The sequence below is a fragment of the Montipora foliosa genome, chromosome 6 (assembly GCF_036669935.1).
Source record: "Montipora foliosa isolate CH-2021 chromosome 6, ASM3666993v2, whole genome shotgun sequence".
NCBI lineage: Eukaryota > Metazoa > Cnidaria > Anthozoa > Scleractinia > Acroporidae > Montipora > Montipora foliosa.
Genome location: NC_090874.1, coordinates 41,059,593 through 41,085,532, shown reverse-complemented (window position 1 = coordinate 41,085,532; position 25,940 = coordinate 41,059,593). Strand labels below are relative to the sequence as shown.

Here is a 25,940-nt window from a genome sequence, read left to right as displayed (position 1 = left end):
TGGTTTTTGCCTCTCAGGTTGGCAAAATCTTCTTCTGGCAAAGTAGGAAATCTCTCATTTGCAGTGATATCGCTGAAAAAGTCCTGAGAAATTGAAACTTTTGGCAAATCTCCGTGGCTAAACTCCGCGATTGTCAATTACTACAGAGCTGACGCTATTATATTTTCTGGGATTTCGTTGGCTGAGACAAACTGTCCTATATTTTCTAAATTGGACAGTTTGCCTGTTTTGAGAGGAAAACCCTATCAGAAGCTATCCAAATATATCCTAAATTGGACAGTTTTAGAGAATTAAAGAATAATAGCTATGCTGACAATTGCGGATTAACTATCAGCTATATAATTACCATTACGACCTGACTCAGAGAAACAGAAACATGATCGGATATTTAAATTCCTTCAGTTTCATGTGAAAGTCTCAAGCCACAACATTGAAACATGTTACTTGTCGGTAATATTTAACAAAGCAAGGTGCCACAAAAATAATAAATATGAATATTTAACAAAGCAGCCTCAAAATAATTCATATTAATGTATTGCGAACTGGAACATGAATTTAATTCTAAGTCAACAATTTACAGCCAACTGTACCTGTGTTTGTTCGAGGATTTAAATCTAAAGAAGCCGATTTCAAGCATCATTATCAGTTTTACCTCTCCGAAAAAAAAATGCTTTAAAACCAGTGATTAGAAAATGGGTATTTATCACATTTGACATCAAATAGGACATTTCAACAATGAAATGTGTGCATTTGTGCCCCCGTAATTTCCGAGTGAAAAACTTCAATTCATTTGAAATTAAACTTGAAATTGATTTTATGTTTTGAAAAGTATAATAATGTTATAGCATACGTGTTAAAAGATTACTCTCTGTTATAGTATTTTTGAATTTTTTTCCTAACACCAAGAAGCAACGATTTTAAGACAAAGCAAAACATCTCATGTACGACGTCCTGTCGTTAATTATATACATAAAGGAGAGTCAAAATCCGACAGCTTTATTTGTTTTCTACACAGCCCCAGTCATCAGATTGCCACCGTCAGTGCAAAAGGTATTGGATTCCTTTTCGATTACCGTAACGTTCTTAGACTGAAACACATCTAAACTCGGGAATGTAAAAGGATAAATAGAGTTAGTTACCAGCATGGTATATATGGCACCTTGGAAGAATCGGATAGGGAGCGGCTCATGGGAAGTTCATTAGCACAGCATAGAAAGTAACGATCGATGAAAAAGTCAACATCAGACGCAATGTTCGCGGTGATTGGTTGTTAACGAATTGGCACTGACATGGTAAGTACAAATATCGAGCAAAACGAGAACAAAGCAGATGCTCAAATTCAAAACAAGACGAGATAGGACGGGCTCTAACCAGTTCAATTGCATGATGACTGAAATCCTTGCTTTAAGCCCTGGTTTGCAGTGGCTATAAAAAAAATAAGTACTCAAAACTTGTTAGGGCGCTAAAAGGTCCAGTCCAAGGATAGACATCTCCATCTTACAAAATGCAACAAAGGAGAAAAGTTATCAAATTGTTTTTCCTTGCGGCACAGGTTAGTTTAGCTTTGAAACGGATAAAAAAGCTGTGCCTTTTCTTTAACTTTCTCTTAAAATCTTGTTTAGGTCATTTTATGCATCTCCTTGTGCCACAAAGGTAAGCATATATTTTGTTCAGAGTTGAATAAGATCATCACCGTAAAAGTGATCAACCTTCAGTAGGCTTAATTAAACGGAACGAAGGGAACCTACTTTTTCCTTATGTTATTTAACTTTATAACTTATAGTCCGGAGCAGAAAATGCCGAAGTCAACACAATTTTCAATTGCTCTCATGCTAGAAACAATTCTGAGGAATCGCAGCGATCTTGAGTTGAAAGAAAGGAGGTCAATCTTCCTGAGATTTACAGATCCGCTAGAAGATTGCATTTTTCATCGAATCACACTCATTGCGCTTCAAACCAGGCTAATTACTTCAGTTATTTATTTAATGGCCTTTTTTTTTAGTATACTTACTGCAAGATAAACAGCACTCGTTTTGCCTTTTAAAAGAATGCAAAAGTTAAATGAGAGAAAGGAGTTTCATTGGGACGTCTTTTAAAGCAAATATCATACCTTGTTGCGCAATTTTGACAAACACTCCAGCAGGAAAAAGTGCTATGCACGAAAATCAAACGCAAGAAACCGACTGTTATCGAAGTAAATTACCTAGGAAGACAAGATTGAAAAAGGCAGTGAGTTCCAAGTAAATTAAAAACGTACGGAGATTTAAAATGGCGTCCCCAATAAATTTGGAGCGGGTTTTGCTTGGTGGGCTAAGAGTTGGACGTCATTTGGCCGCTCATAGCATTAATTACCTGTCATCTAAAAGTAAACCTACCAAATCAGTGCGTTAATTAGCATTGCGCTTTTAAAACAATGTAATTCTAAATTTCACCTCTCTCCTTATTCAACGTAAGCGTCTTGTTTCTCCTTCGTTTTATGTAATTTCCCTCTTTCCTTGTTGAGAACTTTTTTGGCATTATTCATCACCGTCGTTCGATATAATTATTGTACTAAAGCAAGAAGGGTTTGTTGATTCTTTACTTGAAACCTTACAACCATAATTTTAGAGTGAATTACTATTAAAAGGATAGGCGGTTTGCTCGTTATGTCATTTCCGTCATATTGGACGTCCCAAACAGTACATTTCTCATTTACTTCTTTGTTCATCATCCAGCAATTGTTTACCTGTGTCTCTGGCGACTGGTTGCAAAGCATCTATTCCAACTTCAGATTGTAGTTTTCGATGATAGATGCACTGAGTTACCCACTGTTAGGTTGAATCGGCCATTTTCGAAATATCGAATACTCAGCTTGATAGTGAGGCAGTGAGGACAAAGACAATAAAAACACGTTGGAATGAATGATAAAAATATTTACGTGTCATCCACTTTTGTTTGTCTTTGTCCTCTGGACCTCTCTTTCAAGCTGAATTTTAATATATCGAAAAAGGCCCGGGTTCAAGACACGTTCTGACCACTGGTTGAATTAGTTCCTGGTAGTCCCTAATTCAATTTTCTCCCCCACAGTTGTAAACCCAACTGGTTTTCCTTCGCGATCGACCAGTTGTAATTCGTAACAGTTGTTCTGTTCCAATGCTTCATTGTAGTTTGTTATTGTATGTATGTATTTAAGAAACCAGATAAAAAGAAATGTCATCACCAGAAAGTATGCTTTCCGCCAAACAATCCTCACATGCCGTATTAGGAAATAAACAACTTTTGAACTCTTCTTAGGTCTCATCGGCACTTGCACGTATCCGATTTTTTTGTATCCACAAATGTTTTTATTCGGAATCAAAAATATCGCGTCCACACATAGCGTATTCCAATCGTTTGCGAATCGTTTGCACTGTCCACACGTATCCAGATACGCTCTAGTGCTCCTTTTATTAGGGAGCTTAAGCAAGACACGGACCCCATGTAGTCGAGATGAAACTGGGTCGAGACCGGCGTCTGTGACTTGACTTGTTTGCATTAAGCATGTCGTGTCAGTGATTTTACAGGGGCACTCAACGACCAATTTGTTTTAAAATGTATTATTATACCCCAGTTAATGAAAATAAATGTTATTAAGGCATTTTCAGGTGTTTTTCAGTGTTGCTGGAAAAACATTATCTGTTCCTTTTTCCCAGCAAGACACACGAGAAATTTCCCAGCCAGCTAGATAAAATTGGTTGGTTTCCCAGCCAGCTGATCAAATTAATTTTCCAGCCAGGAATTCCGCGCGCTTTCAAATCCCTCGACCCAAAACGACCGAACAAAAGGGACAAAACCGGGACAAAACAGGTTTTTTCCGCAAGCGCAATCACTCTGGCCAGCCATCGTATGTTTGTGACTATTCTCTGGGGGTCTTTTTTTTTCTTCTTTTTTTTAGTCGTCCTCATTCTTCAGAGTTTCTACAGCCAGCTCGGGTTGAAATGCTAGAAAAAGTCAGTAATTCCCAGGCAAAACCTCCATCAATAACAAAATTTCCCAGCCAGCTCATCGAAACACCTGTATTTTTGCCAGCCAGCAAGATTCCTCTGGGGAACAGATAATGTGAGGAACAGATTCGTTGGGTGCCCCTGATTTTAGGGCATCGCTAATTAATTGTCCAGGAAAAGGTTTGATTCTTTGTCTTCTTTCTTAATACTGAATCATGACTTCTTTAAGAAAGACAAGAGATATGCTTTTTCAGAGCTACGATCAAAGATTGATTTCTGAGGATTAACTTCTTGTTTTATTGGAAGTCCGAAGAGAACACGGCTAGAAATTCTCAATCCAGTTACGATCGATAATCCTGAAACGATTCCGAATGTAAAGCAAAGTTCAGATCTGCCAGTGTTAGCTGATTTGTCCAATCCATTTAGTGCATTTCTGTAAAGGAAAGCAAATGACAAATAAAAATGAAGCGTTCCAAAAAAGAAATTAAATTTGACGGTCATTAAAATTTTACAAAATTTAGCATGGTCTTTCTGCCGGGAAACGTTGTCTTAGCGTTGCCAACCCATTAAAATTTAAGACCACAGAGAGAAAACACAAGCACGTACAAAAGGATATATCAAGGAAAACAAATATTTTTCAAAGGAGACTTACTCTAGAATTTTTGGCAAGACTGAGTCTCGGCGTCTGCAGCGCTGTTGTTCATTAGCCAGGAAAACTGAAAATAAGAGTTCTTTCATAAATAATAAGAATTAGAAAGTTGATTGTCCAGCATTAGCAGGAAAACAACAAAAATCGACCAAAACAACAGTTATTGCACCTAAAATGAACTTACCTTCTCGTGTTTTTGTTTTTCAACGCCAAATAGGCAGCTTTGAGGTTTGTGACCCAAGTTACGTCTGTGACGTGTGACGTCAATTTCTTTGCAAAATCACTTCCGGTCGCCGACCGTGTTGACGAAAACGTCGCTTGCTTTACCTGGAATTCGCTTGCTTAATTAACTCTTTTTCCACACAGTACTTTCCAAATATGGCCGCGCGAAGTCAGCCATCACAAAAAATGTTTTTTTTTCTCAAAAAGTATTTCTCTATTATAGGCCATTCCGAAATTGCGCCGGGAACTGGGGAAATCGAAAAATTGACACCATCAGATGAAAGATAACGTTGAAATTACCTACTATTTAACAATTAGATCATGAGCTCGAGATTTCTATGAGGCGATAGCTGATGAGGCCGAAGGCTAAATCAACTATCACCTCATAGAAATCGAATCGAATTCTTACTAAAATTTACTTGAAATAACGGTTTCCAATTATTTCTTGACGTATTATTAAACTTTGCGCCTGAAAAAGATCGTTCGGATTAAATTACCATTTAAAATCTAAGTTGTGCGCGCGAGCGCATCAGCTTTTTCAATATTTTCAACTTTTTTGAAAGTGAAGAAACGGTAATGTCCTTCAAAGTTTGGACTTCTCAGAAATTTAAATACCCATTGGCATCCAAATTTTCCTCCAAAACTTTGGAAAAACGGAAAAAAACGTCGTTATTTCCAAGACGACCTCCAGCCACAGCACACTAATGACTGATAGTGTTCAATGGCTCAGCCAATCAGATTACAGCATTTGCATTAGTATACTAGTAGAATTCTACTAATTGGAAATAGTTGAGCCTCAATATTAAGGACGTTTGAATGGATTTTTTAATTATGTTTTAAAGTCCATAAATTGGTCTCTGTTCAACCTAAAAGCATCAAACTTGGACAGATAACCAATCTCAATCTTATCATTCATGTGGTTGTGTCAATTTATCGATTGGTTTGCCCCAGTTTCCTGCGCAATTCCGGAATGGCCTATATATCGATGGAATAACGGTATTTTCCTTTTTCGTAAAATTTGATACATTCGTCGCACAAAGTGAAGATATTATTTTTATCTTTCACATGTGAGGATATTGAGTTGGCCATTATGACGTTGTTGTCGCTCCGATCAGCCAGCTTTTTAAGAGCGATTTTCGATCGCTGTGGAAATTAATGGGAGAGTTAAAAAAAATAAGAAATCCCTTCCTGGCTTGCTGGTATGTCGGCTGATATGACAATGTCCTTGGCTGAGAGATCAGTCCTCAAACTTTCACATTTGGCCATTCTCTCTGCCGCGGACGGTATCAGCCCACATATTTGCCAGCATGGATTTTTCAACCAGTTTGGCCGCGCTGAAATTCAGCCCGGGATGAAACCTTCTCCACGTAATCGCCACTTTCATTTCAAGAAGATTTCTTTCAATCTCAGTCCGGCTAACCGGGCTGAAATCTGGGTCGTGTCGTACCTCATTGAACGGGCTTCAGGATTGGCCAAAAGAACAAAAGAACGAGCAAAGATAATAATGAATCTACCACAGAAAACAATAGGGAGTACGACACTATATGGACAATGAAATACAGTGCACAACAAGAGTTACGACCCTACCCTGAAATCAGGCCCTTAGGGCCTGATTACATGGTGAGTTTCATCCCTGGCTGAAATTTTGCTCCGCCCACGCACCGGGCTGAAATTTTGTTGCGATTACATGCTCAATTTCAGTCCAGGCTACCCTAGACACAACGTGATCTTTTGTTGTTGTTTTGAATCTCGAATAGCGTGTTCCGATTGGCCAACTAGCTTGTTGGTCATAAGCTTGATCGTCGCGTAGAATACCGGCTGATTTTAACAAGTGAAAGCGTTAAATTACCTTTTATCTTTATGATACGGTTCGGCTATTCAGCAAGAGGAATAGAACAATTCAGAAGCTAACGAGCTAGGTGACATTGTTTCAGTCCTGAAATGCATGTCTTACTATATTTATTGTCAGTTTCGATTTGTTCGGATACCTGGGACGCACAAGTAAATTGCTTTTGTAAAGATGAAAAGACTTAACTGATTAGAGTGTAATGTGAAGTGCTAAGTTTCCACCCCATATGAACCATGTAAGCGTTAGCTCTACTGATGGAAATGGGCCCACACAAGGACAGAGAAAAACTCTGACCAGGGTGGAAATTGAACCCACGACCTTCGGGTTAGATCACCGCTGCTCTGCCGACTTTGTAAAGATGCTTGTGCTCAAAAGAGTGGCAGAGGTTGTTGTCTTTGTGGAGCGGGGAGAAAAACGCTCGCCTCGGCAATCCGTCATGTTGTTCAATACAATTCTACTTCAAATAGAAATATTTTAAACAAATATAAGCATAACATACTACGATAAAATTGTGAAATGATAAGTAGAGAACGCATTCAAATCAGGACCTAAACGAGTTATCGAAGAATAGCTTTTGATGAAGAAGATTCGGAAAGGCTTTATGAGATTTTTCGAATTTTGTAATTTCATGATACACTAAATCATGCCGGGTGCGCGATGCATTCAAGGGGAAAATGGGCCTTTAAGGAAGCGCTGTCTCCCCAGTTATTTTAAGACCCTGAGTGTTGGTCCGACCTCTCGCATGGAAGCCCAGTGCTCAATCAACTGAGCCACCGGTGCGCGGTAAATCTAAACAAGTAAGATATGTCTGCTCAACGTACTAACAAACTTCGTTTTCACATCATAGGACCAGAAGTGCGATCAGAGAGATGGTTTAATATCCCTGGCTCGAAAGTCTCAGACCACACCACCAGTCCAGTTTTTCATAGACAAGCGGATAGAGTCAGCTATCTTTCTTGCTTCAAGGAAACTGTTCCTATGGCATCCAACTATCTAGGAAGATATCGCTCATATTTACTGCCAAATGAAACGGGAAATTTCACATTCTTCACATTTTGTGACGACACTTGCCAATTGTTTTTAAGCAGCGGAATTAACCCTCGAAATAAACGGCTGATTATAAATCAAACCCAGAATGTGGGAAAAGCATCAAAGAATTGCTGCAGGTAAAACAATTTCTAATGCGCGGGATTATGTTGCAAGGTTTAATTTAGACACCACCTTGCTAGTGGTGAAGTGGGTTGCATGCTCCATTGATCCCTTGAAGCTAAATCGGCTGCAGTCTTTTACTCCTGGTGGGGTCACCTATGCCGAACATGTCGAAGGGAAGTAGTTAGACAAAGAGTGATCCTCTTGCCCTCCAGGTCAGGGTTAGCCTAAGAGTTGAGTAGCCCTTTCCCGTGATAACAAAAATAATAATACTTACTATTACAGAAACTAGAAAAATAAATTCAAAGCCCTTTGTGCGTAATGAATTCTTTGAAAGTTCATGCTACTTTTGGTGCGATTGTTGTTCTTGTGGGAGCCGTTCGTGTTGTTGTTGTTGTTGTTGCATGGATGGATAAACTTGTCAGCGGAGCATGTACTACAGACTTTTCCTGTCTTATCACTGTTTATATTTTCGCTTTTTTGTTGTTGTTCATTCTGTCTGGACTTTATTTCTGGTTTTTTTTTCATGTTCATATTGTAGATAAGTATGCAATCTAGATTACCTTGCTTAGGGCTTCTTTGAGTTGTTCATTTTTGATCCTATTTCAGAACTGAGGAATTGAAGAGCTTTCAGATATCACTTCCTCACTTAGTCTACCTCAAAGAGAATAAAGCCTACTACATCGAAGTTCTAATAAAAAATGGTATAGGCGATGGCCGAGTGAGCGTTGGAATGCAAACGCCTAGTGGCAAAATAAAGCTTCCAATTTCTAAGGAAAATTTGATAAAAAGCATCACTAAAGAATGTAAGTTATAAACTAAGGGTGCGTTTTTTTGGGAAAATCCGAAAACGGATTCTTGAATCCAAAAAACGGATTTTGCGTTGTTTTGGCGAAATCCAAAAACGGATCATGAATCCAAAGTATCCACACTCGAGGAGGATACTTTGGATTAAATCTAATCCGGATTTTTGAGATTCATCACCTCAGCGTTTTTTCGGGAAAGGAGTTGAAAAAAGTATTTTTGTCAAGCGTTTTCCATGCAAAAATGATACACAACAGCTACCGTACGTGACAGTTTAGCCGAAATGTTTTTCTCGCACCATTTTTACCGTACGATCGAAGATAGATAAAGGTCGAAAATAGTTAGGTTTCCAGCAAATTTCGCACCAGAAATTACACTAAAAGTTTCTTGACAGTAATAATATTGTTAGCACCTTTCCCACAGCCAAAAAAGCATGTTTTTCGTCACTTCTTTTTATCGATCGCTTAGGTGTTTTTTTGTCTGGTGGCATTTTCAGTGAAGAATTTCTCCAAAACTAACTTAACCGCTAATTTTTTTTCGTTTTTAAAATTGGCCGTATTTATACTAGAGGACGTCTAAGACGTCTCAGACGTCTAAGACATCTTGGACGTCTTAGACGTCCTTTAGTATAAATATGGGAAATAACTTGAGACGTTTAAAGACGGACGCACTTACCAATGAAGTGCGCACAGTCTCTTTGGTGATTAAATCTCAGTATCTTTTAAAGAAAATTGTGAATTGGATTTTTAGCCGTCGAAGTTAAGTGCGTCTAGACGTCTTAGACGTCCTCTAGTATAAATACGGCCAATTGCACGCAACTCTGGGTTTGTTTGTTTGCGTTGTCATGGAAAATAATCCTTTTTCGGATTTTGCGTTTTTTTGGCCCTGAATAATCCATTGATCAGAGATCAGAAATCCATTTTTGGATTTTCCCAAAAAAACGCACCCTAAATTACATAAAAATTGAATCTCGGGGATTTCTAGAAACGATTTCCAAATTTTGAAAAGTTTTAATAGGATAATTCTTCTTTTGTACTGAACTGAACATCTGTGTAAATCAAGTGAAGCTATGATCCTCGCAATTATGAACGCAATTTGAGCAATTGCGTTGAGAAGCCTGAAAAATTCAGGACTTAACGGGGTTTGAACCCGTGACCTCGAGATGCCGTTGAAGACGGTGCAGGGATGGCGCAGTGGTGAGAACACTCACCTCCCACCAATGTTGCCCGGGTTCGATTCCAGACTCGGCGTCATATGTGGGTTGAGTTTGTTGGTTCTCTTCTCTTTATGCAGTGTGAAACGAATAACGAGGTTTATTCGGGTTTAGACGCAGACTGTAATAATGTGATCTGCAGTCCAACAAACTACAATTCACTTCGTCATTTTATAAATATAGCATGATTTTTTTGTCGTGGCATCGTCAGGAAGGGTCATGCACGATTAAAATCTGTTGGAAGAAAGGCTGCTAATACTGCTGAATGTCTGATGTCAATTTTCAATCAAGGTTGACCAATTGGTCGATTTTTCTACTGTTTTATTGTTGTTGCTATTTCAAAATAGCAACAACGACAGTCTTTTTTATATTTTTATCAGAGTATACATTTTAATAGTACACTTTTTACAAAAACAGGCTTCAGTCCAGTTTTTTTATAAGACCAGGCGTTACACTTTTTCTAGCTTAGTGCTAACGAGTACTAAATTTATACTTCATACCTTTCTTATGCTTAAGATATTCCAGACAAGTATTGCGCAAAAGCAGGAGATTCAAGGTATCCCGATTACATTGTAGACTGCAACGAGTTTCCTGACTCCGTCAAGGTAAGAGTTAATAAATCTTATGAATCAGACATGATGTTGCTCTGGATTGGAAAATTGTTAACGTAGCTTAAAAGGTGTCAGTTCAAAAATTCAATGTATTGACACTCTTGTCTAGTGTCATCATCATCAGGGTTGTGATGTAAAGCTATCGCAAGAGCCCTTCTCTTACATGCTCAGAAACCATATTTGCTAAACAAAAAAAGGTGCACCCATTAATAGTAATAAATTACCGGTAAGGTCTTTTTTTTTAATAATATGCAAGACACAAGAAAGCAGTGTCAAAACGTTGCATCTTTGAGTTGTAACTTCTTAAGCGTAGAATAAGGAAAATACCTTTACAGATATGTCGTTTATCTTGATGAAAAATGCTTTGCTGATTATACCCGGAATGCTTACTTTTGTAAGTTCGAGTCCAAGTCTGTTTCTTTCGGGTCAAGACTTTATCTCCATATGCGGAAGATTTCGTTTTTCGTTAGTTTCTTAATTTTAGTCCTTTTGAATCATTGACACTTGCCTCTCTGTTAAGGGCTTAGGTATTCCAATGGGACTCTTAACTGAAAGGCGCTTATCCTTTAGACCTGCATGATATTAGCCGCGGAGGAAACGGATGAGAAAAACACCCTGCAGTTAGCAGAACACGAATTTTGTTTGCAGCACTTGACTGAAAACGCGTGTTGTGTTACGCTACGTATTGTTCACTATCAGGTAGCAGACGTCCATTAACCAAAAACCTCGATCTGAGAAGGAATGCGGCTCATCAGTTATGTATAGTTTTATACTGCCGGACGGCTACTGCTAATTAAATTTAAGTGGCTGAAAAAAGAACATGGCGGCTTTGCGCTCATGCAGTTCCCAACCATGATTCCCACGTGCGTCTAGCGGATTAATCAGAGGCGTTGTGGCCATCTAGACTGCGTAGCAGGCGTATAAAGGGGAGGGGGTGGGGGACAAGGAAGATAGGCAAAAAATGGTCATCTAGCCCGCGTAGCAGGCGTATAAAGGGAAGGGTGTTGGGGAGAAGGAAGATAGGCAAAAATGGTGGAGTTACCCCAATCTCTCTCCCCTTTATACGCATGCTACGCAGGCTATGGTCATCAGGCCCAATGTGACTGGCCATTATTCGGCGGGACCTTATTCTAATTTTAGATAAAACCATAAATTAATTTGCCAAGGCAAAATGAGAGACCCTTAGATCAATTATGGACTTCTGCGGGTAGCGACCTTTGACTAACCCGGTATTAGGCCGAAGTAAAGTCCTGAGTATAAGCTACCATAAACCTCTTATTCATAATTATATTTTTAGACTTTTTATTGTTTTTGTTTTAAATCTTCTTTTGCTTTTTCATGTATGATTGCGCCAATGCAAGCCGTTGCAGCATTTCCTTTAAATTTATTGTTGAATTTGTTGAAAGAGTCTGTGCAATTAAACATGGGGAACGATTAATTTGGGTAGTATTCTCCACTTGAGAATTTCTCTATGATTTTGTGTTATTCAGGTTGACAAGGCAATAGCCATATTAAAAGAGTTGCAAGCTCTTGTTGAGAACAAAATGAATCCTTCACCTGATTTCCTGCTTCAGATAATGGAGGTAAACGAAGCTCCTCTTGTCACTGAAGGATTTTGATTTCCACTTTACAGATGTTTCTAATGAGCAATTGCTTCAGAACATTGATATTTTTGGTTTAAAAATGACCTTCAACCAGTTGCATAAATGTTAAGACATCTTGTGCAAAAATGCGTTTGCCGACTTCATAGGATGGCTTAGGAGAAATTTATTGCATGCAAAAAATCAATAGCCCCACCCGCCCTCCTTCCCGATTCAATGTTGTTCATATGAGTTTTTTACATGGTACTGCTCAGCTAGCAGGTGGGGTGGGGCAGGTGGGGATAAATTTTGTTGAATCGCGTGGCAAAATGTATCAAGTGCGTTTGTAACTCGTCATCGTTTGAAGAGCATGACAATGAACAACTCGGCTTGTAAACGCAGATAGATACATAGATAGATAAATAAATAAATAAATAAATAGATGAACGACAAAGAATGCAAAAGATTTGCCGCCCACTCAAAACTCCCCGTATATATAAAGTAGCGATACCGCGACCAACTTTTGATTTCTTGGGAAATCCCACAAATTGCTCTTCTGAAAATCTTAGTGAAAAGCATACCGCTTGAATGCATATGTCACCTTCTCTGTTCAGTATCAGTGATTTTTATTGTAGACAGCTGCAAAGAGGACCAGTGCGCTGCTGGAAAGTTTGAATGATTCCTTTGTGGAGGAAAATGTGAATCGATCAAATCGAGGTTTTGAAATTGCAAGAGAAGTGGAAAAACTAGGTGAAAGTATAGCCTCGCGGATCCCCAACGCCTCTAAGACAATAGCAGTGAATTACTCAAGTATATGTAAGTATGTGATGCTCATGGATAAATAAATGAATCAATTAAACTGTAACGAAGAGTCAAAGACATCTTTCTGCTCCGAGATCCTCAATGTTTGCTACCTGTGCGGAAATACCACACAGTTAAACTACGAGAATTCTTTATGGGTGGTCGGTGTTTTTGTGGTTTTCAGATATGGAAGCAAGCAAAAGAGAAGATAGATTTGTCTTTGTTGCAAAGTCATCCAAGACAAAGGAAAGTGGATTACAAGACAGCATAACAATAACTCTTGGAAATACTTCAGCAAGTAAGAAACCCCTCTAAGTGTGAAGAAGAAATAACACTAAAAAAATATATCATATGGCCCGCGCTGTCCCGAGCGTGTTTTCATTGTAAAACTATTGGGTAAAATCTCCGTATTAGGACCGTACGCATTAGCGCGAGCAGTGCTAATGCGGAAAATGCCGTACGGCCCTGGTAGGAACACGTACTTATCCGTGTGCGATGAAAGGATTTCATCGCTTTTTTAATAAACATCCAAAGTATTTACAGCCAGAAAAGCCTTGAAATGCAAACATCATGACCTCGGGCCAAATATTTCCCCGTCCGGCCCTACCACTCAGTTAATAAGTACATATCTAACTTATGACAGGAGCACATACGCAGGAGCCTACAACTCCAATACTAGCTATACCGGAGTTATTACATAAAATTTGACTTGCACGAGTGACCATTCTCAGTCCAATGGGCAATAATGTCTCATTCAAGACTTGTGATTAGCTGTAAAGGTCTGGTTTCGCGGGAAAATCAATCTAAAAGTAACTTATCTCGGTCTGTAAAAACGCCGTTCCACAAATAGAATAAAACTGTACGCTCCTAGTTATGGTCTCCTGCTTGTGATAATGTCACTGAACGTGTTTCACACCTTTAAAATTTTGACGGTCAATTTCGAATCCTGAAATGTCATGTTATCGTCCTGTAACAAAGAATGCCCACTGCTTGATTCTACCGAGGCCAAAGGGAATTCTTCATCGGCTTACAACAAAAAAAGAAAATAAAAAAGATTATATGGACCGAGAGGAGCGAACCACATCCCTAGTCCCTAAACTTAACCCCAAACCCCTAAGTAAGTGGCCTCGCGATCGGTTGTTCAAAAGGTGGATAACGCTACCCACCGGATAAATCACCATCCAGCGGATAAACACTAGCAAAACCAATTGAGTTATCCAGTGGATAGCGCAATATCCACCCTTCCAACGACTGGGGCCTGATCGTCACGACATTAGAGAGCGAAAATATCCCGAAGGAGAAGAAGAAAATGGAAACCACTCAGAAAAACAACCGAGATATGAATACACCATAGTCAATGTGACTACGAAGACTTGATGTTCACTTGGATGAAGACACGGGTTGTTATATATCAAAATCTTTGTGCTTCGATTGCCGCAATGGATGAGTCACTGAAAACCTGCAAGTTCAAACCACAAATTCAAGAGAAACACGACTTCACGATGTTTGTTTCACGCCGAAAGAAAAATCGCTCCTATCATTCCCTTATTGCCTACACGGCTTTTTTTCAGGAGAAGCTTCTAGAAGCCAATAAACCACTCTGCGGCCAGCGTGGAGCTCAGAGACTAGAACTACGGCTGGATGCATGATGTGTTTCTTCTAGAAGCAGTCTTTTTTGAGAACCTGACCTCCAAGATTTAAGTCTGCCTCACCAAACCCAAGCAATCCTCAACGGATAAATTTCGAAGGAAAAATTCAGGTGGCTCCATCAAAATTCAAACACGGCCGGGAGGTCATGGGTTTGAATCCCGCTGGAGCCACCTGAAGCTTTTAGGTTTCTAATCAAGTCAATGTTAGAGACAATTGCTAAAATTGTCCAGACCGACATTAACGACTGCCGTCCAAAGGAAAGAGGGGGGAGGGGTGGGGGGGTGGTACCAGCATACTATGCACGACATGCCTAACACTAGATGTTTGATATTTGCGGGAAGATTGAACTCTTAGTAAATGTATAACACCCGTTCAATGGATAAGAAAAGGACATTAATCTATTTGATGCTAGCCAAGTAACTTTTAACACAGGCAATAACACAACCATTCAAGGAATGGCATACTTCTTCTCGGCGTTTTACAAGAATCTGGAAAAAGCAATTCAACACAACATCAGTCATGTCCATGGGTAGGAACCTTTTAACCACCTTTTTGTGCTATAAATCTGTTGTAAGTTGCACTGCGTATGTTAGCTGCAAGGCCTTGCCTTTGGGCAATATCGCCTGTAAAACAGGAATACCGGAGATAAGATCAAGCAGGAAGAGTTCGTGTTCTTTGACGTGGCTTCTCAGTGCTCTGCGCCCATCATTTCGATCAAACCGTTTTTGATTAGGAAAGGTCGTTATATGCGGGTCTCAACTTATGTTAGACCTGGGAGCAGGGATGGCGCAGTGGTGAGAGCACACGCCTCCCACCAATGTGGCGCGGGTTCGATTCCCAGGACTCGGCGTAATATGTGGGTTGAGTTTGTTGGTTCTCTTCTCTGCTCCGAGAGGTTTTCCTCCGAGTAGTCCGGTTTTCCCCTCTCCTCAAAAACCGACATTTGATCTGATTTGATTTGATTTCATTTGTGCACGACCCCACAAGCTGTTCAGCTTTAAAACACTATCGTGTGAAAATAAAGGATTATTATTATTATTATTATTATTATTATTATTATTATTATTATTATTATTATTATTATTATTATTATTATTATTAATTTTTTGAGATATTTTATCATAGCTTTTATGGTGAAATGTGAAGTCAGTTCTATTTCTCTACTGATTTTTTAACTTATTTATCAATCTATTCATTTATTAAGATATCTGGTCCGAATTGTGGTGCTTTAAAAATTAATTACCTGAACACTCGAAGTAACTTGGTTCATTTTCCCTGATTCACTCTAGAGAAAATCCGTCAAGCAAGCCAAAGAGATACTTTCTGAACAGCAAGATAATTTCAGGAGCGGTATCTCGACCTTCAAACGAGTCCTTTCAGGGCGAAGTGGCTATTCAATTAAGGCATACCAAGGTAAGATAATAAAGAGGTTTGCATCAGTTTAGTATCCCAGCGCACGTTATTTCAAATGAGATGCCTGGCTCGTTAGAGGCTTTTAAGAGAACTCACAAAGAAATTTTTGAAAAAGGTTTTGGCGGCTTTCCTGGGTAATTGCGGCGTTTTATTTCGCGGGATAGATCGGATGCTATAGGGCTGTCAAATCTTGCTCTGAGCAGAGAAAGCCCTTGGCTGTTGAAAAGGTTTATCGCGCGCGCTGTCCATTTCAGTGGAAAAATAGTATCAAAACCCATTGAGTAATCCGCTGGAAATTGATATCTCTCATAGACAGCGTCCTGGCCCTTTGTAGAACTGGGGCCTGGACGCCTCACTAACGGTTTCTTGGCGCTGTAATCACCAAACAAGACCCACAAGTCATAAGCTTTAAATAACACCGTGTATGAATATATTTTCTTTTTCCTTTTTTTTTTCTAATTTTTGGTTCAAAGGCAACTTTAAGCGAACTGATCATGAACAACAAGTGACTCTTAAAGAAGAGGAATACTTACTAAGTGCTAGACTTCTTGAGTGACAAATGAAACTCTTTTCCCGTGACAGTAGGCATAAGGCAACACAGAAAAAAAGAAAGACTGGTCGTTGACTATTATACTAATACTAATAGTCATCTAGTAGCGTCGCCAATTAAAATTCAGGATTTGCAACATCAGTCCACTAGGTGGGCGATACTAATACCCAGTATTCGTATTAAAGCCTGCTTTTCAATCTCTACCATGTGTTGTATTGTCCATATAGTAAAAAGAAAATTACACGTTAGCTCGAAGATGTGAATTTTACTTGAACTTCTCGTGGCAAGAACAATACTGATCTAACTCTTTCGCTGCGCCCACTTGTGACTCTTACATAAAGTTCATATCTTCTCGCCACCGTGAAATATCCTCTATTTACATAACCAAATTGCTCTTGTTATTATTATTATAATAATAATAATAATAATAATAATAATAATAATAATAATAATAATAATAATAACAATCATAATAATAATAATAATGCCACTTTACGAAGTGGCAGGAGTACCTAGGTATACCGGATATAACTGGCAGCGCCCAGATGACGGCCTTATTGGGAACATCACATCCTCACATCCAAACTTAAGAAGATCAGTTGCTGTGTGCTGCTCACTAGTTTCGTTTTAAAAAATATCCTCTATTTACATAACCGAATAATAATAATAATAATAATAATAATAATGCCACTTTGCGAAATGGCAAGAATACCTAGGTATACCGGATATAACTGGCAGAGCCCAGGTGACGGTCTTATTGGGAACATCACACATCCTCAAAAAGGTGCTGCGTGAGACGTGGCATAGAACACCCAGCAAGAATTAAAAGCTGGAAAGAATCTCATAATAATAATAATAATAATAATAATAATCGCATCTTAACATGACTATGATCAGATGCGCATTCTTAAGTTATAAATACAAGAAATAATAGATCGCACACATCTTGTAATTTTAGTACCGAAGCCTGGAGAAGATGACAATGCAGTGTGTCTTCTGGCGGTATTCAAACAGGTGGGCGATAAAAATTGTTGTGATTAAGATCAACCAGGGAAAAAGGCCACACGAGTTTGTAATGAGATGGCATGCATGCTTGTAGGAAGTGAGGAATCGCATAATTTTGCGAGATGTATAAAATGTACAGAATGAACTACAATAACAAAACTAGTCACAACTAAAGAGCATTTTTTTCGCGAAACAATCGTCTGTTCATATTTTTCATTAGGTCAAATGATTCAGCTGGCGTTTGGTCCTCTGAAGGATGTTACAAGGACGCACATTTGTCAAATGATCAAGCCACTGTGTGTCGCTGCAATCACTTGACTCATTTTGCAATACTCATGCAAGTTACGGATGATCCAGAGGTAAGAACACAATCTGAGACAACCCGCGGACAACATATACAGACAACCAAATGACCAAATCATGCCGCAAAATTCTCTTTTTTTTAACAATATTCATTTGCTCATAGGTTATTGTTCTGGGTAAATCACACAGGAAGGCGCTAGAAATCATCACCTATGTCGGCTGTGGATTGTCCTTACTGGGAGAAGTCCTGACAATTTTAACCCTCACCTTCTTAAAGTGAGTTGCATCTATTCTACCCGCCGCTACAGGGCGAATGATCTGCGGCGTTTGCTCTTAGCTTTCGACTCTTTGTCAATTGATGGGAGCCTAATTTCCTTCACCTTATTTCACTGCTCATGGACAATGCTTACCTTGACATGTGTGGGGAATTCGAAGAAACCATTTTATTAAATAAATTTGCTTAAAACAAAATTAGAAGGATTCATTTGTAGAGCAGAACATGAATGGAATCAATAAACAAATCGGATACTTTCAATGCACACAAAGTCAAACAGCCTTTGATGTTCAGTTAAGTATTAATAAGTATGTATCTATTTCCCTTTCAAAATAGTTCAATATCTAAATGGATCTACTGTAGCCAAATAACACATAGAGCGGTTTTCGAATGAGTGTCGTAAAACCAAAACTAAAGTAATTACTTTGGCCAATCAAAAAGGACGGAGACAATCCAGTAAACCAGTCAAAACTCGACGTGATTACACGTAGCCGACACAAAGCGCGGGAAAATTTGCACGTGCGAGCCACAATTGGTTTTGGTTTCACTTCTGATTGGTTGAAAAAGTGGCGCGAGAACTTTGAACCAATCACTGACTGAAGTAATCACAAACCAAAGTAATAAAGTAATTACTTTCGACACTCAATTGAAAACCGCTCTAACACATGAAACACATCCTATTTACTTATTTAATCAACACAGAGAAATGCCGATCACGTTAAGTTAGAGTGTTTACAGTGAAGGAGGCCAAAAGGACTCGTTTTGATTTCTGCCTAAACAGGTTGACCAGATCGGAGACAAGCATGATTCACCTTAACCTTGTTGTAGCCTTGGCAACGGCGCAGATTATTTTTCTAACTGGGATTGAAGCTACACAGAATAAGGTAGCATTGCGATTTCTTTAAACTGAAGTTCTACTTCAACAAGAGAGTCCTCACAAACTCAGTGCAATTTTAGTTTTCAGGGAACGTGGGGATTAGGTGTCTCTTGCGATGCCTCGAGGTGGCAAATAATAGCCCACTATCGATATATTAAAATTCAGTCCTAAACAATAGGCATCATCTCGAGGCGCTGGGAAATGAACTCATACAAATCCTTATATTTATTCCCCAGAGCGACGAGATGATTCCTTTTGTTTAGGACTGAATTTTAATATATCGAAAGTGGGCTATTGCTCAGTGGTTTCGCCAACATTTTTGACAGCGAAATTTCGTGGAGAAAATGATATACGTGTTTTTCATTTTGATTTATCATAGCAACAAAAAATGGTAGGTTAGGTAACTCGTAAATCCATATCTGGAACTTCAAATGGCACTGCAGTGCCATGCACAAGCACGAATACGATGCGCACAAATAAGGTAATCTGATACTCTCTCTTACTATGTACTCAACAGAATATATTACGGACTGCAACAGAAGTTGCTATGGAAACACAGTCATGGAGTAATTTTGTTGAGTAGTAATAAATACATAAATCGTCTGAACTTTCTCGTGCATTATGTGATTTACGGTCGCTCAAATTGCACCAGCCGCACTTTCAAAACATCACTTGTGACCACAAATCACGAAATGCGCTCGCGTTCATACGATTTCCTACACTTAAACAAGATTAATCTTGCATTTTTCATGGTCTAATTTACTAAAAACCTCATGGCCGGGTTATTCAAATGCTTTACAGGCAGCTTGTAAGATCGTGGCGGTTCTTCTTCATTATTTTAATCTGGTATCATTCACCTGGATGCTGACAGAGGGGATCTGGCTGTACGTTATGATAGTCCGAGTCTTTGAAAACGGACACAGCAGAATTAAGAAATACTGTGCTTGCGCTTGGGGTAAGAAATCCATTTGTTTACTTTGATTGAACGGGTCAGCACGCAGCTATTACAACAGCTCTCGGGATTGGTTCAGAAAACAATAAACACAAAGAACAATACAAAAGAGTCAATGGACCCTCTAAAAACAATAGAGCTGCGTCCAAAAGGGATCCAATGAAATTGAAGGTTATAAAGAGCTGCGTCCTATCTATTGAACAGCTAACCCTGCACAAATGAGTGGTTTTCGTACTTTTCTGCGAAAGACCAAAGAGGCAAACCTGTCATTTGTAAAGAAATTCCGTCGGACGACAGTTGCAAAATAGAAAACGTTTAACCAAATACATAGCCTGGTACGGTTTAACTATAGTCTGTCTTCAAACCAAAGAATCGCGCCAAATTAAAGGCCACAAGATGGCCCAGAAAACGGACGATTTGGTCGGATGGCAAAATAATTATAATCCATTTTGTGATTGCTTACTAAAGTAAAAGCTATTTTTTTTGCAGGAATCCCATTTGTGTTCGTTGTCATTACTTTATCAGCAAGTTTTGACGGATATGGCACAGAGACAAGGTAATTTCACGCTATGCTCTTGTTTTTGAGTAAGATATCAATCGACGAACAATGGCACATTTTTTTCAACTTTCGTGCGTTCTTTTTCAGCTGCTGGTTATCTGTACAAAAGGGGACCATTTGGAGCTTCGTTGTGCCAGTTCTGTTAATTGCTGTGGTAGGCAAAACTCGATTATACTAAACCTCAACAGTTTCAAACGTACTGATTTTTCGACTGTACTTACCAAAAATTACTATTCCTAAAAATGCTGATTAAACATGGCACACACAACATTCTTGCGATGGTGGATTAGGGAGCATCCTTCGCCCTTCACTGAAGTCCTTTAAATCACTTAGTTCATGCTACAATCATAGACAAAAGTAGTTGGGAAGGTTATATAAATGAACCGCACCAGAGCTGTATTTCAACCCACTTCTGTTAAGGTGCAAAAGAAATAGGTTCTCCTTCTCTTATATGGCAAAAAAGAAAAAAGCAAAAAAGACGTCACTGAAAAGTCCTAACATTCCGAACGGCGATTTTACCTTGCCTGTCGATCCTACAGTAAGCAATTGAACAGTGGACATTGATGTACCAAGTAACTTATCAAACGCGGGTCGAAATGTGCTAAGGGTCTGTTCGACCTTCGAAGTTCTATAGCCGTAACTCGCTTTTTACTATTTTCTGTAAGGCATTATTATGGCCTTCCATGTTCTGTCATATTCGTTTGGTTTCAAATTAGTAGACTTCGGACGAGTTTCTCTATAGGTTTTTGAAACATCTAATCGCACAGTTTTGTTTCCAAAGGCAAATTCCATCATACTAGGAATGGTGATGAGGGAAATACTTCGACTGAACGAACCAACAACAAAAGAGAATTTGAAATATCAATCCGTAAGGTGAGCATGAAGAGTAGTTTTTGAAAAGCGCGTTACGGAGGTTCATTTATACTAGAGACGAAGATAGACAGATAGACACATGCAATCGCAGACAAATGTGGTAAATATCTTTCTTTTTCATGGCTTAGCGTGCGTATCTATCAATCCCCCCCACCAGAACAATGTTGCCAACAGTGAAAAGACATTTCGTTGTCAATTTCAACATTTATTGGGTGGGAGGGGTGGGGGTGGGATTGTAGGAATGGAAGTGGACACACAAGGAAAGAGAAAAACCCGGCTAATGGAAGGACCCTAATCAGAGTTTCTCTGTCCTTGTGTAGACAATTTCCATTCCTAGGGAAAACGCTCTACAATCTACAACCAGCGGATCGTGGTTTCACAAATGGCTTTTCGGCCCCAGAAAGTTACTGGGACTTGCGAAAAACGTCCGCCAGCTCTCTCAAGAATTTGAAGTAAGCAATGGCGTACTATTCCATGTAAAGCTCTCAACTTGAAATAAATGATCTTTTACTGGAAACCAGCACTCAAACTATCCTTTGTTTACTGATAAACAAACACGCTTTCGAAGGATCAAGAAATAATGGGGGAAGTTATCTTTTGATCGCCGTAACTCTTTGAAAACTTACACGCGTTTTCACTCCTGCTAGGTCAGGTGTTCAATCTGCCATTGTACTGTTACCGTTACTTGGAATCACGTGGATATTTGGAATACTGACGTTTAACAATGAAACAGTAGCATTCCAGTATTTGTTCGCCCTATTTAACTCGTTGCAGGCAAGTAAACCCAGTCCTTAACATGGATCTAAAAAAAAGACTGGAGCAAGCAACCTATTGTTTTCATACCGAAGACCCTGGCGCCATCTTACTGGAACAACTTTCGCGCTAAAGCTTCGTGTAGACAGTGAAGTTATGGTAATAAGGAACCTTTTCCGATATTGTAAAAGCACTTTAAAAGTGGTCTTTTACAATTCATTACCACATTGCTTTCTTTGAACTCTTACGATGAGTCCCAACAAGATGGCCGCCCCGAATTTGTTCAATGCTCTTCAGGGCTCTAGTCAAACAATAGATAAGCGGTACAGTCCTTTTTTTTAGATGAGTGAGTCCATACGAACTAAGTAAACTTTCAGCCTTCAATTAAAAGAGGTCATAAGCTAGTAGAGCTTTCGCATGGATTGTCTACGAAATGTTTGTCACTGGTGTTCTCTGTTTTGCGCTAACATTGTTTGAAACACGTATGTGGGCACGTTCACTCAAAACTCAAGGCAACCACTTGATAGGAGAAAAGAAGGAAACCACGGTCATGTTCGAGAAGTAGATTCACTTTTTATGCGATTTTCTTTGTTTTTGTTTTTGTTTTTGTTTTTGTTTCAGTAAACCAATGACAGAGCTGCTGGTCACATGATCGAGCACTCTATAGTCACTGTCCTATGTTGGGTATTAAAAATGCCGCTTATCTGATAGAGAATAAAATCTTAAACTGGAATAATTTATAACCCTAGTTTTCGAAGAATGAATTATTTTCTTTTTACCCTTATTTTTTACAGGGATTTTTTATTTTCCTGTTTCACTGCCTTCTCAATTCAGAGGTAAGCTACGAAAGATGAAGTTTCCAGCTGTTTTCAAACCAGTCGTTAACACATCACGGTGATCACAAGAATGCAACTTCTAGAGTACTAACGCTGGTTATTATATCTTAGGACGTGATATAAAAATAGAGGGCCTTTTAATGATATGTGAAATTTTCACTGGCGTCAAACACGAGGTAATCCGTGGTTAAGAGACCACATAAGCCCATTGCTTTAGTTTTAATCCAGAAGTAGGTTTCTCCGCGAGGTTTTGCTAGCGCTCTTGGTTATTCCAAGTAGCCAGTACCCTCCCGGCAGTACAATTCTCTCAAGAACACACACTTGCAAAACATGGTTTGGTAGGTAAAGGTTCGAAAATATATTGCTAATATATGGCTAAGCAAAGATATATGATGTAAAAAAGATAAAAATGCCCTGCTTTTTGTAGGTGAGAAGAGTATTCCACTCGAAAAAGAAGATTTGGTCCGAGTCACGTGACATCTTGCAAACGAATTCTCTGTCGCCACAAAACTACAATGACATTTCCAAGGAAACGGTATCCTCTCGGAGCATGGTACGTATCCATGTGTCGATCAGTACATAGTATATTCCTCGTGTATCAATTGAAGAAGACTTGGGGAAAACCTTTGTCTAGAGTGATTTATAACAATCAGTGACTACAAGAGAAAATGAGGGGACAGAGAAGGAGGCTCCCGGTCCAGCCCTTGGGATATGTCATGTCCACGAAAGTTATTTTTAGACGAGTGGAAGTCTTCCGAGACGTCCGCATGCAGGCCAACCTCGGTCCGATGTTTGAAAGAAAATATATATTCATCAGCTTTCCACGTGCGCCATCATTTTCTCTTTTCACTAAGAACCTGAGAGCGAGGCAAGACTGCATGCGGACATCTCAGAAGACAGACTTCCGCTAGAACAAAGACTTCCGCTCGTCTAAAAATAACTTTCGTGGACATAACATATCCTGGCCAACGCCTTGAGCCTCCCTCTCTGTCCCCTCATTTTCTCTTGTGTCAACCATTTAGCCTACATATGGGTTATGACTAGTAGAAGGGTTTACGGGCGCGAGTGGGACACGCGAGCGAGACGCGCGAGACTTTTGGCAACTGGCTAGAAACATGTTACCTGGTACCTGGCTGGGACTGGCCAGGAAAGTGAGTTGTTTGGGTGAATAGAGCGTTTTGACATGACGTCACGGCGACCATGCTGCTGTGGTCTTCCAAAACAAAGAAATGACGGCCATGATGGTGTAACAAACTAATCCTCCGGGAATTGAACTCTGTTTTTACGCAAATGCTTACTTTTGTTTCAGTAATCCAATATGGCTACTGGCCACGTGAGTGAAAACGCTCTATACGGGAAGAGGGAAATTAAGGGTTGCGAATTTTCAGTTTATTCAAAGGCAAAATGGAATTAAATTTACTGTACATGGGAATTTAGTTGTGCACTTTGTTCGCAAAGAAAAATGTTTAAAAGAAAGTTGGGATTTAAGTTTTCTGGAATGGTAGTGTAGGTTTTGGAGGATAATTCATTCGTTTGATTCATTATTGTTGGAGTGCGAACATGATAGATCACACATCCTAGGTGGAACATATCGATTCAAAATGAGTCGGAAGTCATTAAACCGAGGTAAACAACTTAAAAGGCTTTGAAAGAAATTACAAAAAAAGACGAGAATTCTGATACTTCTCAAGAACTTAACGGAGCGGTTGTTACCCTAGGTGGTGAGGTTGATATAGTTTTACCCGCTCGTAATATGTAACATTGTAACAGTTGTTTCCCTTCGCGCCTCAGTAACGATCCGCCACTAGCCACCTACACTTCGGTGAATAGCTGTTTCAATGTATACTTAACTAAAACAGTGAGATAATATGGCACAAAAAGACTATTTTGACTCATTTATTCCTGCAACGATTAATAATATTTTCGGGCGTAAATCCTATCTATGGTGTCTGGAGTTAGGTTTATCATTAGAGGATATCACATGACTGAGCGGGGATACGAATTTTATCTTCGAGTGCTGATAGTGAACGAATGAGAGACACTATCAGCACGAGAAGATAAAATTCGTATCCCCAAGCGACCATGTAATGTTCTGTTTATTATATAGATATCGACGAAATGTCCAGATTAAAAACAACTTGTTTTATTCTCAAAAAAGGAACGACAGTTTTCAATTTACAATATATGTTTCGACATACTCATGTCATCTTCGAGAGCTGATATGAAAGTTTTTTGAGAGTTATTGTTACTCTGCTATCTTTACGTCAACTTGTTTTATTCATTTTCAAAATGGCGAAAAAGTGGTCACTGAATGCTAAAACACGCAACATGAAACAAGATATGAAAGTTATGAAAACAAGTCATGATAATGTCAAATTGGGCAGTAAAAATGTTAATGTAGAAGAGACGAATTATTTTACAGCACAAAAGTATCTTACAATAAAGGGGAAGCTCGCGTTTTATTGGCTAATCGTGTTGGTTAGAATGACGACACCTATATCCTCACATGTGAAAGATAAAAATGTTACGTTGTCTGCGTGCGGTGATGATTTTTTTTTTTTGAAATTAAAATCCTAGAATTTTATCAGTATCTACAGGTATCTAATGAAAAGACTTTTCTTTTGTCTCAGCGGCCAGGATCAGGAGGCTCTACAGCTTCTAATTTGACACAGAAACCATCTACGTGAAAAGGAGATGACCATTACACAAAGTTTGGTATTACAGGACATACCATAATTATTCAAGTAACCATTTTCGAATGTACACACATTCAGAAAGTGTCGATGATTGATTTGTAGTAACGATACCAAATAACAGTTTGCGATATTTGTTGTAAAAAACACGAAGCGAATAGCTTATTGTACGAAACAAACACTAATGTTAAGTTTCATTACTTAGAACGTACACTCATAAAATTTTTCCGAGATACTTAAGTGATTTTCAGAAGTGTATCATGGCAGTTTTGGACTAAATAAGGCTTCATAAGTTGACTACAAGGCTGAAAGAGACGCAAACAGCCTTCGTACCTGTTGCTCCTTCGAGAGGAGAGAAACTT

General features: G+C 39.0%; 2 protein-coding genes across 3 annotated transcripts in view; one reads left to right on the top strand and one right to left on the bottom strand.

Moving 5' to 3' along the window:
- Positions 1–25,940, top strand: part of LOC138007367 (adhesion G-protein coupled receptor D1-like) — a 49,140-nt gene that overhangs the window by 21,488 nt on the left and 1,712 nt on the right. Inside the window, exons 1-22 of one of the 2 annotated variants that reach the window (XM_068854217.1) lie at positions 1,328–1,552; positions 1,623–1,653; positions 7,530–7,848; positions 8,441–8,637; positions 10,365–10,453; positions 11,950–12,042; positions 12,675–12,855; positions 13,025–13,138; positions 14,923–15,019; positions 15,780–15,903; positions 17,412–17,467; positions 17,679–17,817; positions 17,925–18,037; positions 18,817–18,919; positions 19,714–19,867; positions 20,354–20,420; positions 20,511–20,577; positions 21,205–21,296; positions 21,944–22,070; positions 22,844–22,885; positions 23,313–23,438; positions 25,516–25,940. The exon at positions 25,516–25,940 is cut by the window's right edge and continues 1,709 nt beyond it. In XM_068854217.1, the coding sequence (XP_068710318.1) occupies positions 1,505–1,552; positions 1,623–1,653; positions 7,530–7,848; positions 8,441–8,637; positions 10,365–10,453; positions 11,950–12,042; positions 12,675–12,855; positions 13,025–13,138; positions 14,923–15,019; positions 15,780–15,903; positions 17,412–17,467; positions 17,679–17,817; positions 17,925–18,037; positions 18,817–18,919; positions 19,714–19,867; positions 20,354–20,420; positions 20,511–20,577; positions 21,205–21,296; positions 21,944–22,070; positions 22,844–22,885; positions 23,313–23,438; positions 25,516–25,572 (2,436 nt within the window). In that variant the 5' untranslated portion in view covers positions 1,328–1,504 and the 3' untranslated portion in view covers positions 25,573–25,940. Of the gene's footprint in view, positions 1–1,327; positions 1,553–1,622; positions 1,654–7,529; positions 7,849–8,440; positions 8,638–10,364; positions 10,454–11,949; positions 12,043–12,674; positions 12,856–13,024; positions 13,139–14,922; positions 15,020–15,779; positions 15,904–17,411; positions 17,468–17,678; positions 17,818–17,924; positions 18,038–18,816; positions 18,920–19,713; positions 19,868–20,353; positions 20,421–20,510; positions 20,578–21,204; positions 21,297–21,943; positions 22,071–22,843; positions 22,886–23,312; positions 23,439–25,515 lie in introns of those variants that run through there. The other variant, XM_068854216.1, reaches the window with a different exon arrangement.
- Positions 25,911–25,940, bottom strand: part of LOC138007372 (glutamate [NMDA] receptor subunit 1-like) — an 18,927-nt gene continuing 18,897 nt past the window's right edge. The window contains exon 3 of the mRNA XM_068854230.1: positions 25,911–25,940. This exon is cut by the window's right edge and continues 1,750 nt beyond it. The gene's annotated coding sequence lies outside the window, so the exon portion shown is untranslated.